Source organism: Haliotis asinina, chromosome 16 (assembly GCF_037392515.1).
Source record: "Haliotis asinina isolate JCU_RB_2024 chromosome 16, JCU_Hal_asi_v2, whole genome shotgun sequence".
Lineage (NCBI taxonomy): Eukaryota > Metazoa > Mollusca > Gastropoda > Lepetellida > Haliotidae > Haliotis > Haliotis asinina.
The window spans coordinates 9,822,532-9,842,677 of record NC_090295.1 but is presented as its reverse complement, the minus strand read 5'-3'; the positions used below and the strand labels follow the sequence as shown (position 1 = coordinate 9,842,677).

The following is a 20,146-nucleotide window of genomic DNA, read 5'->3' as shown; positions in this document are numbered from 1 at the left end:
GGCCCTACTATGCTCTCGTAGTAACGTCATGTCTATAAGTTAGCTAAAGGGTGGTTTAGGTTAGGACTTAGTAAAGACCTGGGGTCAGGCAAGGCATCAGCGTTCTCAACTTTTGATGCAACCAAGATCGAACTAACGACCTTCCGCTCTCCGGCTCGATCCTCCAGGGACGGTGGGTTAGCCCAGTGGTTAAAGCGTCCGCTCGTCACGCAGATGACCCGGGTTCAATTCCCAATATGACTCCAGAGGTAGATGCCAATTTCTGGTGTCCCCCGTGATGTTCCTGGAATATTGCTCAGAGCGGCGAAAAACTATACTCACTCACTCGAGCCTCCATGGTGGCAGTGTAATGTATAGAGAGTGAGTGAGTTTAGTTTTACGCCGCACTCAGCTATATTCCAGCTATATGGCGGGGGTCTATAAATAATCGAGTCTAGACCAGACAGTCCAGTGATCGACAACATGAGCATCGATCTGCACAACTGATCGGTGTGTGTCAACCAAGTCAGCGAGTCTGACCACCCGATCCCGTTAGTCGCCTCTTACGACAAGCACAATTATACAATTATGTATATGGAGAAGTAAATGGAGAGTGAGTGAGTGAGTGAGTTTAGTTTTACGTCGCACTTAGCAATATTCCAGCTATATGGCGACGGTCTGTAAATAATCGAGTCTGGACCAGACAATCCAGTGATCAAAAACATGAGCATCGATCTGCGCAATTGGGAACCGATGACATGTGTCAACCAAGTCAGCTAGTCTGACCACCCGATCCCGTTAGTCGCCTCTTACGACAAGCATAGTCGCCTTTTATGGCAAGCATGGGTTGCTGAAGGCCCGGGACCTTCACGGGTCAAGTAAATGGAGATGCAAAGTATGTTGGAAGTAAATAACCGATATCTTAAACGTGTTTCACTTTCTGTATTGTTTGATCATATACCAGCAAAGTTAAAACCGAAGGAGCGGGACAGTTGTTAACCGTACGTAACACACAAATACCAACTCGATATCGCGTCGAAAGTCCTTATTTCGTTTCAGCAGGAGTGCCAATTTTAAAGAACCAATATGTCTGCGCCCAGAAGCCGTCAGGTTGAAAAGTGTTTGTAAACACAAATCGAAGCAGTATCTGGATATTGGACATACTCATTGTCTGTGCTGTTGTCATAGATTTATGGCCATTGGTTCGTCATGGCTGAACTCCGAGTGACCCCACTGGGTATGAATTCACCGAAATTAGATGCCTGTTTAAATTGTGTAAAACTATGAAACTATTAAAAGTTAACACTAACATACTGTTAGTAGAAGCTATAAGATACTGAGGTAGTTGTACTTGTTACAAGTCAGCCCTTTGCATATGTTCACACATGCCTCCATCTATTATGAAAAGTCGACAGTAAGGTATTGCAGAAAAATAGTCTTTTTCATTGTGTAATGGCATGAATGCGGAACATTATCTTACATTGCAAGATGCTTGAATGTGAGAAATGTTCACTTCCTTATGTGGCCTAATATTTAAATATAATTTTTTGTTTGTTTTCCATTCTATTTTTTTATGATTTAGTCTGATGATGATGTTCCTGATTCTTATGTTCTTTTTTCATTTTCAGGAGCTGGACAAGGTGAGCAAAAACTTTAGACTGGATGTTGTAATCCTGCTCAAGGATTATGTACAGGATAGTGTATAATGATGTACACCATGTACGAGTGGCTTACTGTGGACAGAGCAGGTTGTGCTGACTTAGCTGACACCCATGAAGATCAGAAATGGTCTTCAGCAACTCAAGTCTATCATAAAAGGCGACTAACAGGATTGTCAGGCCCTTATAACATGAAGGTTGCTGAGGGTGGAGTTACTAACAAGCAAACAAAAAAAAAACTCTGATGACATGAATTATGTTGGTGTTGGTTGCATGTGCCACACCCTGTTTGGCTGAAGGATCACCATGCAGGTGTCCAGCTGCACATTTGCCTGGCAAACTAAAGTTTGACAACACATGTCATTCCACCAATTTCAGAGTTAGACAAATAGGATCAATCTCTATTCTCACCAACCAGTTAGACAAATAGAATCAATCTCTATTCTCACCAACTTTCCATCAAACTTTCAGTGTTGTCAAACTGGAGTTTGATGTCTGAATTGTTGTCAGACTTGTATTGTTCAGAAACAACCAATCACAGTTAATCAAAGCTGTCATGTGACCGCACTGACAGAGACATGCTCGCATGACACAAAGGTTTGACAGCCTGTTTGATGTGTGAAAGCGCGAGTTTGACAACTCTTATAATTTCAGCAACATGTGTTGTCAACCTTTAGTTTGTTGTGTGAAGGCTGCCAAATGGATTTGGGTCAAATTCAAGGATTTGTTTGATGTTACCCTAAAAGCATGGATTGTTTTGAACAATATTGTATGGTCTAGACATGATTCTTTACAGGTGCCTATGTAAACTTTCCAGGCTTCTCTGAAGATATATAACTGGGACAGAAACAAATGCTTCCTTTTTAATTGAAAAGAAGCCCCAGTTTGATGAGAGATTTAGACTGAACCTGATGAAATCTAGACTTGCTTCATTTAGAGCTATAGCATTGCAGAAACACTGGAAATTAATACAGTTAGAAGTTGTATTGGCTGTATTGGTACAGTATGGCTAAGAGGAGTGCAAAAAAACCAACAAAAGCCTTCAGTATTTCCACTTTGAACTTTTGAAACTTATTTTGATTGGAAATTATATCAAAGTGGATATTTAGTAAAAAGTAAACAACATGTTCCCATTTCACTTGATACATATAATTTCCCATCACAGATGTTGGTCGTAGCTGTATTTTGTTGACCATCGGGGGCAAGAACATTATGCTGGATTGTGGGATGCACATGGGCTACAACGATGAGAGGAGGTTCCCGGACTTCACTTACATCACCCGCACTGAGAAACTGACGGAGCATCTCGACTGTGTCATTATCAGGTGACGTCACTCAAATAAACAGAACATCTTGTTGACTGATGCAATCAGCATGGATCCGATCTGTGATAAAGTGCAAGGCTCTAGATATATTTTTAGCCACTGTAGCAATTTATTGTTTGGTTTAAAGCCTGCTTCAAATATCAGCAGAACTTATGGAACTGGAATGACAAACTATGAAATTCCAGCCTGGTTTGGTATCAGTGGAAACCAAATTTTACGGTCACTTACTACCTTTCCCTCTGAAAGATAGAAATCAAGGTCAGATAATTCGGGACTGGATCCATGTTTAGTCATGCTGGACTGAGATACAGAGGATGACCAATAGGCAGCTGATCTGGAGCAATCATTCATACCCATGGTAGTTTTAATCATTTGTTTGTGTGGTCCAAATTTGAATGCTTACATCCCACAGTAATAGAGCTGGAATATTACTGTAAAATCTAAGATGCGTCGGTGAATAAACAAAGACTCTAGCAGTACTTTATCAGACAATAATGTGCACTTTTTGCATTACGTCACAATGTATTGGCATCACTGCGCCATTCTTGTCTGCCCCCTTGTAATCAAAACTTTTTTGCATTATGTCATACTGTAAGTATCGTATTGCAAGTGTACTTGTGCTTTAACTCTTATAGTTCATGTTTAAAGTGTGCTTTATTACACTATACATGGTGGTAGAGCAAACTGTATTTCTTAAACAATATTCATTTGGTCATTATCGCATACAGTATCTCAGATTTTAAGTTCGTTGAATTATCTGATCCCGATTCAGGTATTTTCAAGCCACTGTTATACATTTATTGTTATAACTGTCATACAGTTGGAATTTGAGTGAGGTGTGAAAGAACAGACAATTTCTAAACATTTATCTTTTTAAACAGTCACTTCCACCTTGACCACTGTGGGGCACTTCCGTTTATGTCAGAGATGGTGGGTTATGATGGACCTATCTATATGACACATCCAACAAAGGCCATCTGTCCAATACTCTTGGTGAGTGAGGGAAAATCAAGGGTAAATACTGGGTGATTTCAGTATTGATAATGTTAATAATAAATTGTCAACAGCTCTATTCAGAGTAATGGTACTGACTCATGAAGATCCAGGTTAGAACTGTCTATAGCAAACCTTGCTTATCATAAGAGGTGACTGTCAGGATTTTATGGTCAGGCTTGGTGATTTGGTTGACACATGTCATCATATCTCGGCTGTGTAGATCAATGCTCATGGTGTTGATCACTGGATTGTCTGATCACATGTCATCATATCCTAATGACTCGATTGTCTGGTCCAGACTCAATGAAATACAGGCTGTCACCATATAGCTGAAATCTGTTCTGAGTGTAGTGTTAAGCAACAAACAGTGTTTGGGTACGCAGGGAGAAAACATGTCGTTTGTTCATCATACCATGGCCATTTTGTTTGTTTTTGGTAATGGTATTTTTGTAAACACATTAAAGATTCCATCTGGATGTCATCATTATCATTAGCTTGATTAGGATGTACCACAATTATTTGATATTTGGTCGACCCGTGATGGTCCCAGGGTAGAATAGGCCTTCAGCAACACATGCATGCCATGAAAGCCAACTATGCTTGTTGTAAGAGGCGACTAGCGGCATTGGATGGTCAGGCTCACTGACTTGGTTTGCACGTCATCGGTTCTCAGGATCGATGCGCATGCTTTTGATCACTTGACTGTCTTGTCCAGACTCAATTCTTTACAGACCACCGCCATATACCTGGAATATTGCCAAGTGAGGCATAATACTAAACTAACTCACTCACTCACTCACTCACTCATTTCTGGTCAATATTGAAGGTGTAAAATTATACAGTTAATAATATATTCATTGAAGGAAACCTGTATTTCAAAAGATTATTTTCCAGAATTAGCGAAAAAGCTATTGTGTTGTCTTAGAAGCTCATTATTGCTTACAGAAATTACATTTCTAGCTGCAGCAGTACTTGAAATAGTTTAGTTTGTGCTTTTTAGTTCACAGTGTTAATGTTGTAAACATTGTAACAATTTCACAGTTTTCCTGTCACTAGTAGAAAGTTATTTATCCAGAATAAATGCCAGAAATATGTCTTGTCCTACAGGAGGACTTCCGCAAGATAGCTGTGGAGAGGAAAGGGGAGCAGAATTTTTTCACCTCGGACATGATCAAGTCTTGTATGAAGAAAGTGGTGGCTGTCAATCTACACCAGACAATCCAGGTGACCGAAATTCATTTAAATACTTGCTCTTATTTTCATGTTTAAGGCTTATTTGATTAATTATTAGATTTCATAATATTAGGGGACATAAATTGAGGACTAATATAACAATGTGAGACAGGCTGGTTTTGTAACATTATATTTTTGCTGACATGCTCATGCCATCGACCGCTATTATACTTGTTGGTCTGTGCTGAGGTGGGGTATTCATATTAAACTGAAGCATGGTATCTTGTCTTGTCTTTTACCACACTCATGAACCTCTCTGTGTAATGATGGTGATGGTCTGTTGCAGGTCGATGATGAACTGGAGATCAAGGCATATTATGCTGGCCATGTGTTGGGAGCAGCCATGTTCCACATGAAGGTCGGACAACAGTCAGTCGTGTATACAGTAAGTAAATCTGAAAAAAAAAATGCTTGACAACTGATATATGGATAAGATAGGAACTGATCTTCAGTAACCCAAGTAACAGTAACAGGATCAAATGGTCAGGCTTGCTGACTTGGTTGGCACATGTCATCAGGCTGCAATTGCTGAAATTGATGCTCATGCTTTTGATTATGGGAATGTCTGTTCCACACTCAGTTATGTTCCAGACCTCCAGATGGCTGGAATATTGCTTAGTGCAGCATAAAACTAAACTCACTCACTCCCTTAGTATGTTAGGACTATACCGTTCCCTATAGGTTTCACTGATTGACATCTATGCCATGTCTTACTATATCACAAATGCTCTTTGACATGCTGAAGAGCCAAATCTGCTTACTCACACTGTATTATTTAAATTGAATTTTTGTTGTTCCATCTTTTCGTCGGCCCAAACTAGTCCCTCATTGACGATAGTCAAATGACTGAAACTCTTCCATGTTCCTGTAGGGGGACTATAACATGACCCCTGACCGCCATCTTGGTGCAGCCTGGATTGACAAATGTCGTCCAGACCTGCTCATCTCTGAGTCAACATACGCCACCACTATACGTGATTCCAAACGATGCCGAGAACGAGACTTCTTGAAGAAGGTTCATGATTGTGTGGAGAAAGGAGGAAAGGTGAGATCATGGACTTTTATATACAGCTGACCTGACAACTACTTACATGAAGACCAACTAATATAAACAGAAAAGTTGCAGAAAAATGTATCTTCTTGCTTCTGCAATACTATAGAAACGTGAAATTAGAACCTTCCGTTTTATTCCGTATATGAATTCATTGACAGTTTTATATTCAGTACTTTATGTCCTGTAAAGCCAGATTGATTTTGCTACTTAAAGGGTGAGAATTTTGGCCTTCAGTAACCCATGGTTGTCATAAGAGGTGACCAGTGGGATTGGATGATGAGGATTGTTGACTTTTTTTTACATGTTATCGGTTCCCCATTGTGCCGATCAATGCTCATGCTGTTATTATTGGATTGTCTGGTTCGGCCTCGATTATAAACAGACTGATGCCACATAGCTGAAATATTGCTGAGTGCGGATTTAAACTAAAATCACTCACTCACTCACTCGTTCACTCTTTCTCTCACTCACTGCTACAGGTGCTGATCCCAGTGTTTGCCTTGGGACGGGCACAGGAACTATGCATCCTGCTGGAGACCTACTGGGACCGCATGAACCTCAAGGCACCAATATACTTCTCCCTCGGACTTACTGAGAAGGTAAGGTTCAATCTCTTGTTGTCCTTATCAGCTTTAGATATGAGGACATACAGACATATGTAATTGTGATAATCTGTTCCTGAAATTGCTGGAAATATATGGTTTGGTACTGCCATTTCCAACCAGAGAATGAAAGTGTATTTTTAGGTGCTGTCTGTAAAAATGCTCTTTTTCAAACAAAAATCCTTCAACACCTTACAACTCCCAGGAAGACTGCATGACATTTGATCCATAAGTGGACTGCGCACATCACCCACTTACACTGACAGCAATTTAGCAAATGTGATGAAGTTTTGTAGTCTTTCAACCAACACTTGTTGCTGCAGTGGCAGGGTTGTTTTAATGAATTTCGTTCATGCTTAACAAATTTCTTCTACAGAACACTATATTCTAGATGCTTTTGAAATGAGTTGACTAATGGAATCGGATGGTCAGGCTTCATGACAGTTAATGCATGTCATTGGTTCCCAATTGTGCTGATGAATACTCATGCTGTTGATCACTGGATTGTCTGGTCCAGACTTGATTATTTACAGACTAACGCAGGAATATTCATCAGCAGAATTGGGAACCATTGACATGCATTAACTGTCATGAATACTGCTCAGGAATACTGCTCAGTGCAGTATAAAACCAAACTCACTCACTCACTGTTTCTGTTGGCCAGGCTTGCGGCCTTGGCTGACACATGTCATCATATCCCACTTGCATGGATCAGTGCTTATCATGTTAATCATAGGATTGTATCTGTTCAAGACAAGAATTAATCAGGGACACTATATTTGGAACAATGATACTGCTTTCCTACAGGTTAACTACTGCCTGTGAAAATAATACTGTTTCCCAGCAGGCAAACTAGTACTTGTAACAATGATTCTGTTTCCCTACAGATTAACTACTGCTTGTGCCAAAGATACTGTTTCCCTACATGCAAGCTACTTCTTGTAACAATGATACCGTTTCCCTACAGATTAACTACTGCTTGTGGCAATGATACTGTTTCCCTACAGGCAAGCTATTTCTTGTGGCAATGATACTGTTTCCCTACAGGCAAGCTATTTCTTGTAACACTGATACTGTTTCCCTGCCAGCCCACTACTTCTTGTAACAATGATACTGTTTCACCACAGACAAACTACGTCTTATAAGATTGATACTGTTTCCCTACAGGCAAACCACTACTACAAGCTGTTCATCACATGGACCAGTCAGAAAATCAAAAAGACCTTTGTTCAAAGGAACATGTTTGAGTTCAAGCATATAAAGGTAATTGCACAGAAACCCATGAGGATTTTGGGTAGAACTGATTCCCAGCACAGAGTGCTGGTCATATGATTTTTAACAATGTAACTGAATCTGTTCACAATATCATTCACAAGATTGTCTAGTTATTTTGAGCCATGATTGATAAATATAGATTTTCATGTGAGAAATGCTGTTTTATGCTATGCTAAGCATAAGCCCAAATAAGGAAGGTAGGATCTAGGTAGGATTTTTCATACATTTTTTAGAAGTTAAATCTAAACTAACAACACGTTTATCAATGTGGAATTGTTTATTCAGTCAAGCTTGCTGCCATCACGTCGGCTTTCTCAGTCAGAATGTATCATCTCTGTCACTGCTGAAAAAAACAAAACAAAATGGTATTTGAAAGTCTATTCTATACATACCACTTAAACTGGAGTCACACCAGAATTCAAGGTTTGATCTGGTAACCGGAATCACATTTTTTAAGCCTAGTATATTTTGTTAGTCAATTTTTTACTGAACATGTTGGGAAAGAGGCATAATTTTGATTTCTGGAGCTTGAAAGTGCTTCATCACATGCAGTTTTCTTGTTTTGGAGTACCAGGCTTATTTGATTAGTTTCTTGCCGTGCTGACAGAAACACTCTCCAAGGCAGACAGAAACATTTTCCAAGGCTAGACCAAATTCATTTCTTGTTTTACGGATCAGCCTGCCATATTTTTTTCAAGAATAAGAAAAAACATAAAAATTAATTTCCCCACTTAAAAGATAAAATCCTGTTTTTCTTGGCTAAATATGTAAACTCACTAGACTTTTTAGGTTGTTTTTTTACATATACAGTCAGGCCGCGTTAGTCCGGACCCCGACAATCCGATTCCCGCGATATCCGAACGATAGCTAACTGCAACCAATCTTGTTTACTATGTAAACTCATTACCTGTTGATTCAGTAATCCGGTGCTTCACTCTCCGTATCCGAACGTTAATCAGCGGTAACAGATTAGCTGTCATGCTTACTTCCTGTATAAAACACTGATCGTGTCAAAATGAGATCACCTGACGCTTGTCAGTCATAATGGAAAAGTCCCGCCCCTAGTCGTAAAAGATGTGAAATTACTGCCGCACAAAGAAAAAAGAGAAAACCCTAAAGCCAACTTTGATCTTACGTGTAAACATTTTGGTCAAGCATTCGGACAGTCTATCGGCAAGAGCACAATTTCGGACATCGGATATGTTTTGTGATTGGTATAATCATTTGCAGACAGATGCAATCACGTGGTTGACATGTGATCTCACTTCATAACAATGCTGCTAGTCACAAGTATGCCAATGTCAAACTGACCAACGTGAAAGTTGATTTCTTGCCCCCAACCACCACATCGCACATTCAGCCAACTTGTATACGTTCGTATGTTTTTGTATTACCATGTCAAAGGGAAGTAACCCTACTGTAGTTGTGTTCATAACAGTTCGTTTCAGTAGTCCATACGGTTCACTATCCGAACGTTTTTAATGAAAAACGGACGTGTTCGGATTAACGCGGCCTGACTGTATTCACTTCATAAATTGCCAAAAGTAAAATACTTGGAATATTTAGAAGGAATATTACTTTGATTGGAAATTTCGTTTCTATTTTTTTCCCCGCCTGCCTTTAGGATTTCAGAGGACAAAAGTCCATAAAACAAGAAATAGAATTGGTCTGGCCTAGTAAAAAGATATTGTATGAATGCTGTCCTACTCATTTTTTACAGCCGTTTGACAGATCGTACATCGAGAACCCAGGTCCGATGGTGGTCTTTGCTACACCAGGGATGCTTCACGCCGGTCTCTCTCTGCAGATCTTCAAGAAGTGGGCACCAAATGAAAACAATATGGTATGACTTTACTGGATGTTATTTTGATTGTACTGTGAAGATTTGTAAACGCAAGGGGTTAGAAACATGAGGAACATGAACTCTTTTTCATCACGAAAAGAGTGAGTGAGACGTTAGTAGCAGTATTCCAGCAATATCACAGGAAGGATGCCACTACAGTGCTAATAAGGGTTCGAGTGGAGTGTTATTTCTCAGGTGCTCTACAAGTGGTGTGTTATTTCTCAGGTGCTCTTCAAGTGGTGTGTTATTTCTCAGGTGCTCTTCAAATAGTGTGTTATTTCTCAGGTGCTCTTCAAGTGGTGTGTTATTTCTCAGGTGCTCTTCAAATGGTGTGTTGTTTCTCAGGTGCTCTTCAAGTGGTGTGTTATTTCTCAGGTGCTCTTCAAGTGGTGTGTTATTTCTCAGGTGCTCTTCAAATAGTGTGTTATTTCTCAGGTGCTCTTCAAATAGTGTGTTATTTCTCAGGTGCTCTACAAGTGGTGTGTTATTTCTCAGGTGCTCTTCAAGTGGTGTGTTGTTTCTCAGGTGCTCTTCAAGGGGTGTGTTATTTCTCAGGTGCTCTTCAAGTGGTGTGTTATTTCTCAGATGCTCTTCAAATAGTGTGTTGTTTCTCAGGTGCTCTTCAAGTGGTGTGTTATTTCTCAGATACTCTTCAAGTGGTGTGTTATATCTCAGGTGCTCTGCAAGTATGTGTGGTTTCTCAGATGCTCTGCAAGGGGTGTGTTGTTTCTCAGATGCTCTCCAAGTGGTAAGTCATTTCTCAGGTGCACTTCAAGTGGTGTCTTATATATTAGGTGCTCTTCAAATACTGTGTTATTTCTGAGGTGCTCTTCAAGGGGTGTGTTATTTCTCAGATGCTCTTCAAGTAATGTGATATTTCTCATATGCTCTTTAAGTGGTGTGTTGTTTCTCAGATGCTCTTCAATTGGTGTGTTATGTCTCAGGTGCTCTTCAAGTATGTGTGGTTTCTCGGGTGCTCTGCAAGGGGTGTGTTATTTCTCAGTGCTTTTCAAGTGGTGTGTTATTTCTCATATGCTCCTTAAGTGGTGTGTTGTTTTTCAGTGATTTCAAATGATGTGTTATTTCTCAGGTGCTCTTCATGCGGTGTTTTGTATCTACACAACTGATATTGTTAAAACACTCATGCTCTGTCCAGTCTTCTATTAAGACCTGGTGAAATTTGTCTGAAAGGCTTTTACCCTCATAGAATTTGCCCAGGGAGATTTGTCTGTTCCTGGAACATTTAACTGAGTGCTTTTTCCCAGGTAAACACAGCAACATAAACATATATCTGTCTGTTGCACAGGTTATCATGCCAGGGTATTGCGTAGCGGGGACCGTTGGACATAAAATCCTCAACGGAGTTCGGAGGCTAGAGATGGAAAACAAACAGATGGTAGGTTCTAACACAGTTTTGATACATTGTACCATAGTGCTTACATGTGCGATGAAGTTAAGAATCATGGCTGTTTTGGGGTATCGCCTCACTGTTTAGGCAAGTTTAGGTTGTAGGAAGAGTACCAAATCACCAAACCACTGACTCCTCAAAAAGAATTCAGAGAAGAGTACTTTCCTGCTGAATAACTTTAACAGTATGAGTAGGTGTTTCAGGGGAATAGAATCAAGACATGTTCTGGCCAGTTGAGTTTGGTGGTGACAGTGAGTGAGTATTCTGTGACAGGTAGTACTTGTGATCTCATACTAGTCAGAAAAGAAGCTGATGCTGGTCACAAAAGAAGCTGACTAAGCAGGTTTTAAAGTTGCTGTGAGTGACCTGGATAGTGGTATATCCCCTACCCTGATCATACAGTGCACCTGTCAGGATTCTGAGTTGGAACAGATCCCCAGCAAACTTTGCTGGTCAAAACAGGCAATAACTGGATTGGGTGGTCTGGATCACTTTATTGGTTGTCATGGTAGCATGACAATGTAGCTCAAAAGCATGGATCCACTTGTAACACCAATCACTGGGTTTTGATTGTGCAGACTAAGTCTGATATATTATTGGAATGTTGAGCAACAAACAGACAAGTCTGTTTACTGCTACTTTGTCTGTGAATACTATTCTGACTACTGCTACTATGAATACTACTACTAGTATGAATACTAGTTTTATTGTGAAAAGTACTGCTGTGAATACTAATACTACAATCAATACTACTGCTACTAGTGAGTGAGTGAGTGAGTTTAGTTTTATGCCGCACTCAGCAGTATTACAGCTATATGGTGGTGGTCTGTAAATAATCGAGTCTGGACCAGACAGTCCAGTGATCAACAGCACGAGCAACAATCTACGCAATTGGGAACTGATGACATGTGTCAACCAAGTCAGCGAGCCTGACCACCCGATCCCGTTAGTCGCCTCTTACGACAAGCATAGTCGCCTTTTGTGGCAAGCATGGGTTGCTGAAGGCCTATTTTGTCCCAGATCTTCACGGGTCACTATTGCTAGTACTACCACTACTATACATTAATCTCAATAATGAGATGAAGTGTAATAATTCACACTTGTTGCTGCCCAGCTGGATGTCCGCATGTCAGTGCAGTACATGTCATTCAGCGCCCACGCCGATGCTAAAGGCATCATGCAGCTTATCTCTCAGTGCGAGCCCAGGAACGTAATGCTTGTTCATGGAGAGGCTGCCAAGATGGAGTTCCTGAAGAAGAAAATCAGGCAGGAGTTTGGTATGTTACATCATCATTACTGATACAATCAATAAACACACAACTTTTCTGTATAGGTATGTTCTGACATACTTCATTTGTGGCCATGCAAAGTAATATGTTCTGAGCACGATATGGCTGCAGTATTGCCAATGTGACGTTATCTATCAACTCACTCACTCAGAGAATGGGATAGCCTAGTGGTTAAAACAGCTGCTTGGCACACCAAACACCTGGGTTTGATTCTCCACATGGGAACAGCATGTGAAGTCTGGTCATGTGATTTCTGGTCATCTGCGATATCTCCAGGGTATACGTTCCAATCAGTCTCCCATATACCCTGGATGCATCTATGGCTAAGCCTGTTAAATCTATTATCTCCCTTGGTTGGCTTTTGATCCAATCAGGTGTACACACTGGGAAGTTGAGCGAACCAATCATAACTCACTTTCGCATTTTAAATGATCCAACCGATTAAACATGGCAACAAGAATCATGCACAAGTTCTCTGAAAGAGGCAGAAATAGTTCTTGGATATATTTTTCAAATTTTCGGACCTATCAATGAAATCACCAAAATCTGAGTCGCACCGAGAACAAACCTTTGCAGCTGCAACCGCTGTCTTTGTTGACACTTGCAAGATCAGTTGTAAGGGCGGCTTAGCTGATTGGGTACAGTGAGAAGGCAGAGCCAGCGAAAGGAGGTAATAAAATTTTCGGGCCGAACCATAGATGCATCCACAGTATATTGGAGATTTATCGGAACGTATACCCTGGAGATATCGAGGATGATTTCTGGTGTTCCCTCTTTGATGTTTCTGGAATATTGCTCAATGCAACAATAAACAAAACTGACCTACTGCCGCTTTAGGACTGACTCAGAAAGTTCAAACTTTACGCTGCAACATTATGATTAAATTCTGGTCTCTATCACAGTGAGTTTGTTGCAGACATAGACTGTTTCAACCCAGCCAATGGGGAGACAGTGAACATAGTGACTCAACACAACATCCCCGTGGACATCTCACTCAACTTGCTGAAGAGGGAAGCCACAATCACAGGTAAGGAGCAGAGAGAAGCCACAATCACGGGTAAGGAACAGAGGGAAGCCACAATCACAGGTAAGGAACAGAGGGAAGCCACAGTCACAGGTAAGGAACAGAGGGAAGCCACAATCACAGGTAAGGGGCAGAGGGAAGCCACAATCACAGGTAAGGAACCGATATATCTAAACATTGTTTGTCACACTCTCCTACCCAGAGTTCCATGCAACTAGCCAGCATAGTACCTCTGCCACAGGCCAGAAAGATGTGACGATTGGTCATATGTTAAGCAGTCCATTCAATATAATGTACACATTTCTTTGCTCTTTTATTTTTGAATCTATACATCTTATTAAACATTGTTGTTGATATGGTTTTGTTTCACTCAGAAAATATCTTAATGTGTGTAACACTATTTCGATTTGGGCAGCAATCCTTTGTTTACATGGGTTGTATGGATGCATGTGCTGCTTATGGAGAGTAAACAACACAGTCAGTTTGAAATGTAGATATGTATTGTCATAAACTTGACTATAGCAGTTACCCAGGGATATTTTACAGTGTAGAACAGTATGAAAACCGCATCACTTGCATTATGCCAGTCTCTGCTTATGAATATGCTTGTTTGTTTACAAACAAGCGAAAAGTCTGGTCACGTGATGTGCAGAGTAGTCTGTGACAGGTTAGAACTGTTCCCTAGGTAATCAGCATATATTTTGAACATTGTTAATCAACCTGTGGGCAGTGGGGTAGCCTAGTGGTTAAGGTGTTTGCTCGTTACACTGAAGACCCAGGTTCGATTCTCCACATGGGCTCAATGTGTGAAGCCCATTTCTGGTGTCCTGATGTGATATTGCTGGAATACTGCTAGAAGTGGTGTAAAACTGAGGTTACTCACTCACTCATCAACCATTGGAATGCTTTTGGTTAGAACTTTTCCCAAGCAACATGCACTGTCTGAGATCAATTACGGTGGTCAGGCATTGTGACATCATCCATTTCATCTCATTGTATCCTGTTGCAAAGATTGATGTTCATTGTGTCCAGTCATTTGGTTATATGCAGATTCATCTAGATTATTCCAGAATGAGTTACAGTGACATTTCTGGCATGAAAATACAATAAATCGTATGAAAATGTCAAACAGACCTAATGAGTGAGATCTAACTCATTACTGATCTGATCTTTTGTGCAGTTTGTAACTATGAAGACTATAACTAGTAGAATGACCAAAGGCCAAGTACAAAATGCTTCAGCAAAAAGGGTCCATACTGTGTGCGCAATTTTACAACATATACTGAACAGCAAAAGAAATGCAAGTTCTATGTAACATAGAAGGCAAAAACAAGAGCCCTTACTTTTTTGAGTTTTCATTTGTTTGCAAACTTGCAACCTGTGAAGGTACCGGTGTGGAATAGGCCTTCAGCAACCATGCTTGCCATAAAAGGCAATTATGCTTGTCATAAGAGACGACTAACAGGATCAGGTGGTCAGGCTCGCTGACTTGGTTCACACATGTCATTGGTTCCCAATTGCACAGATCGATGCTCATGTTGTTGATTACTGGATTGTCTGGTCCAGACTCAATTATTTACAGACCACCCCCATATAGCTGTAATGTTGCTAAGTGCGGCGTAAAACTGAACTCACTCATTGCAAACTTGCTTTTCTTTTACTGTTCAGTATATGTTGTGAAATTATGCACACTGTAGGGACCTATTATATATTCACAGTATGTATTTATAAAATATATACTGATAAATTTACAGTAATGAGGAGTGTAACATTTAAGTTTCTTGTGTAGATTATCAGTGTACACGATAACACAGAGACCTGCGTTCTTCACTCAAAAAACATGAAAACTTTTGAGTGCATGTTTTGCACGCATAGATTCTGATCTACTTAATTATAAGAAGTACTTTCAAACAGCAACATATTAAAAAACCAATAAATTTTGGAATGACTCAGGATTGTAATGAACATTTCATGCACTCGTACAAACCCTACTTCGAATACTGATTATATTGATGAAACTGAGTTGTCGATGAGAACATATCTCTTCCAGGTTCTGACCCTCCTGATCCGAAACAGCCCCGTATCCTCCATGGAGCTTTGATGATGAAAGGCAATGTATGTCATGCATCTTTATCTGACTATCAGATCTTGTTATATGTAGTGCTTGTGGTTTAAGCATCCTGCTGCTCATAGCAAATAAGTTAAAATATGGTACCTGTTGTTGCCCTGCCTCATACTTATTATTGGCTTATTCAAGGACTAGCAAGCTCAGTCAGTAGTATTTGTTTACAGTGTTATGTAAGTTTTGTATCAGAGGTAGTTATTGTGCTTTGAAACTTCTAATTAATCAGTGAAAATCATTGTGATGACATGGCCCCTACCAAGCATACACCATTACATGACCCTAACCAAGCAGCTGCTGTTAGATGACCCCAACCAAGTAGCTGTGATTACATGACCCCAGCAGTAGCTGTTATGTCATGACTGTATCTTACATCTGTTATGACATGACCCCAGCAGTAGCTGTTATGTCATGACCGTATCGCACATCTGTTATGACATGACCCCAACAGTAGCTGTGATGACATGGCCCCAACAGTACCTATGATGACATGTCCCCAACCAAGAACCTGTTATTGTGTGACTCCAGCTAAACGTTTGTTCTGACACAGCGTAGTCAGGGAAGTGTTACATCATAAACTTTACCAAGCCCCTGCTCAGATTCATTCTCTCACAAACACCTGGTGTTTCAGAAGCTGCAACTGGTGGAGCCAGCACAGGCATTCCGGGAACTTGGCCTGGAGGAACATCAACTTCGGTTTACATGTACTGTATCAGTTGATGAGCCAGGGACCATTATGCAAACTGTGGACAAGATTTATAATCTGTTAAAGAGGTAAGCAGAGGGGTTAGTTTGTTCCAGACTCTTGTTAGTCTCAGTTGCCCTGAATATGGTTGGTGGTCAACATTTTAACCTACTGGCTACTGAATGACACCGTCTGCCAGTTTCCCTAATGCCTATAGCCCTTAGATGCTCTGCATGCTCAGATGCCGTATCACTAGTACATACTCAACTATTTGGTAAAAATGCCAAAAGACGTTATGTCATCTATTGTGCAGTGGTGTGACTGACATGTGAAGTTGGTGTTTTGATTTCATGTTTTAAAGGCCTAAACACTTTATGCCCAAATACTTGGTTTTAAGCATTTATCATATTCACATATTAGTTGTGAAGAGAGTATCTGTGATTCATTTTAACGAATCACCTGCCTCCCAAATCCAGAGGAGTTTAGAAATTGTTCCAAATATTAACTTTTGTTTGGTTTGCTTGTTTGTGTGTGTGTTTGCTGTTTAATGACACACTCAGTAATGTTCCAACTATGTGACTGAGGTCTGTATGTATTCCAGTGATTGATATGATGAGCCTAAATTAGCTCCCTTGTGATGTGATGACATGTGTCAACCAAATCAGTGATCTGTTAGTCACTTACTGTTGCTGCAGACTCATTCCATGCTGCAACCTCACAGGGGCTTTGGTCTGTATACCTTGTTTGCTGGGTGTGTTTCTTCCAACATTAGACATACATGTGACATTAAAACATGTTTACTTTTCTAGTGTACATACGTTGATATGTTGGTGTTGCAGTGATCTGAAAGACTCTTCCATTCAATACTCCAGCGATGGCTCCATCACCATCCAGGACTCTGTGCTCATCAAGGTGTCGGGGGATGAGGAGACAAAGGACATGCTGGTGTCCTGGTCACATCAGGTGAACACATTTGGGTGTCCTGTCATGCTGTGCAAACACATTTGGGTGTCCTGTCATGCAGGATAAACACATTTGGGTGTCCTGTCATGCTGGATAAACACATTTGGGTGTCTAGGTCACCATAGGTAAACACATTTGGGTGTCCTGTCATGCTGTGTAAACACATTTGGGTGTCCAGTCATGCTGTGTAAACACATTTGGGTGTCCTGTCATGCTGTGTAAACACATTTGGGTGTCCTGTCATACTTGGTAAACACATTCGGGTGTCCTGTCATGCTGGGTAAACACATCTGGGTATCCTGTCATGCTGGGTTAACACATTTGGGTGTTATGTCATGCTGGGTTAACACATTTGGGTGTCCTGTCATGCTGGGTAAACACATTCGGGTATCCTGTCATGCTGGGTTAACACATTTGGGTGTTATGTCATGCTGGGTTAACACATTTGGGTGTCCTGTCATGCTGGGTTAACACATTTGGGTGTTATGTCATACTGGATAAACACATTTGGGTGTCCTGACATGCTGGGTTAACACATTTGGGTGTTATGTCATACTGGATAAACACATTTGGGTGTCCTGACATGCTGGGTTAACACATTTGGGTGTTATGTCATACTGGATAAACACATTTGGGTGTCCTGTCTTGCTGGGTTAACATGTTTAGGGTATCACATTTAGGTATCCGGTCATACTAGATAAACACATTTGGGTGTCCTGTCATGCATAGTAAACACATTTGGGTGTCTTGCCATTCTGGGTTAGCACATTTGTGTGTCCTGTCTTGCTGGGTTAACACATTTGGTGTTGTATCATGCTGGATAAACATGTTTAGGTGTACTGTCATGCTGGGTAAACACATTAAGGTGTCTTGTCATGCTGGGTTAACACATTTGGTTGTTATGTCATACTGGATAAACACATTTGGGTGTCCTGTCATGCTGGATAAACACATTTGGGTATCTGGTCATACTAGATAAACACATTTGGGTGCCCTGCAATCTGGGTAAATGCATTTGGGTGTCCTGTCTTGCTTGGTAAACACATTTGGTGTCCTAACATGCTGGATAAACATGTTTGGGTGTACTGTCATGCTGGGTAAAAACATTTGGATGTTCTGTCATACAGAGCAAACACATTTAGCTGGCCTTGTCACATTGCATAAAAACATTTGGTTGTTCCGTCATACTGGCTGTAGACATTCTTTTGTTGGGAATGCTAAACACATTACATCATAAAACATGATCCCTGACTTATTTTGTTGAATATATAACTGTCATACCATGAGATGTGTATTCACAAGTAAATATTGTACTCTTTGTTACAGGATGAAGAACTTGGGAGTTTTTTACTGCAGACATTACGTACAACATTTGTGACATCATGAAACAGGGGGGATAACTCTTCGTGATTAGAGTTATAAGAGACACGTGGACAAGTTGGGAGGGGATAACTGGAATAATATGCAAGTGCTCTCACACAACACAGGTACATGTTGTGAATGGTTCACTGGAGAAAGAAGACCTTGAAGAATACTCCCTTCAGGACATTTATTCCATGACACAAGGTGCTGTTTGTAATTACAAGTCTCCTAGGAAAGACATTTGTTCCTTAACATGTTGGAGCTTGTGTCTTGGAGCAAACCTGTATGAGGTTTTATGAGTGCTTCAAGAAAACCTGGTTTTTGCATTCAGAACTCACGACTTACTGATTTCTGTGTTTATTTTTATTTAACCCAGCATCCTAATGGTGGAATGAAATCGTGTGTCAAACTGGGATATAAATATCTTGTTTCCAACATAAATGCTTTGAACCCTTCTGAGGGTAAAATGGTTGGACCAAAAGGGAAAATTCCTAACAGTAACCATGAATTTACTTAACAAGATCAGTCATATTGATGTCTGGTTTGTCAATACAGGAGTCGAATTATATGACTTGCTGAGTTCAGTCTGTGAACAAAACCTGGTTTCATATGGTCCTGTGAATCAAGAATATACCACATATTGTGTAAGTGGAAGAAAAACACAGCCATTAATAAAAGTATCAAAAATAAACATCAGAGTTTCATATGTTGGCCTGTCTTTTGCCTTTTCTGTGTTGGTGTGATTCTCCACATGCAGTGCTGTTCTGTCAAGCAGTTTCTTCAAGGAATATGATTAGTGAGAAAACAGGTCATCTTGGCATAGATGTGGAATGAAGGTAAAGTTTTGAGAGTCATACCCATAGTGTAGTGTGCAAAAGGGTAGCCCAGAGAATAAAGCGTTTGCTTGTCACGCCCATAACTTGGTTCAATTCCCACGTGGGTATGTGTGAAGCCCATTTCTGGTGTCCTCTGTGATATTGCTGGAATATTGCTAAAGGCTGTGTAAAAATTATACTCACTCAGTCCATGTAGTTGACAGAGCACTGTGCTGGAGAGCAGAGGCTTTTGGCTAGCCTGGTGGTGAGTAAGGGGGGATTTCGGAGTCAGTACAATGTCCCTGAGTTGGATGTCTTTGTTGCCTGGGCAGTGTGGTAGCCCAGTGGTTAGAGCGTTCACCTGTCATGTCAAAGACTAGTTTGATTCCCCACATGGGCACAATGTGTGAAGAGCACTTCTGGTGTTCCCTGCTGTAAAGTTTCCTGAAATCAGTGTAAAACTAAACTCACTCACTCACACACATGGTATCTGAGTATCAGGACTTTACAGCT

At 40.5% G+C, this 20,146-nt stretch overlaps 1 protein-coding gene across 1 annotated transcript; it reads left to right on the top strand.

Annotated features, from left to right (window-relative positions):
* The first annotated feature begins 2,806 nt into the window (after positions 1 to 2,806).
* LOC137268292 (integrator complex subunit 11-like) lies at positions 2,807 to 19,524 on the top strand. Its single transcript, XM_067802837.1, has 15 exons — positions 2,807 to 2,962; positions 3,844 to 3,955; positions 5,066 to 5,182; positions 5,478 to 5,576; positions 6,063 to 6,236; positions 6,725 to 6,844; positions 8,015 to 8,110; positions 9,843 to 9,965; positions 11,272 to 11,361; positions 12,488 to 12,650; positions 13,579 to 13,689; positions 15,737 to 15,801; positions 16,440 to 16,582; positions 17,333 to 17,456; positions 18,783 to 19,524. The coding sequence occupies exons 1-15, from the start codon at positions 2,850 to 2,852 to the stop codon at positions 18,840 to 18,842; spliced, it is 1,710 nt and encodes a 569-aa protein (XP_067658938.1). The 5' UTR covers positions 2,807 to 2,849; the 3' UTR covers positions 18,843 to 19,524.
* The last annotated feature ends 622 nt before the right edge of the window (positions 19,525 to 20,146 follow it).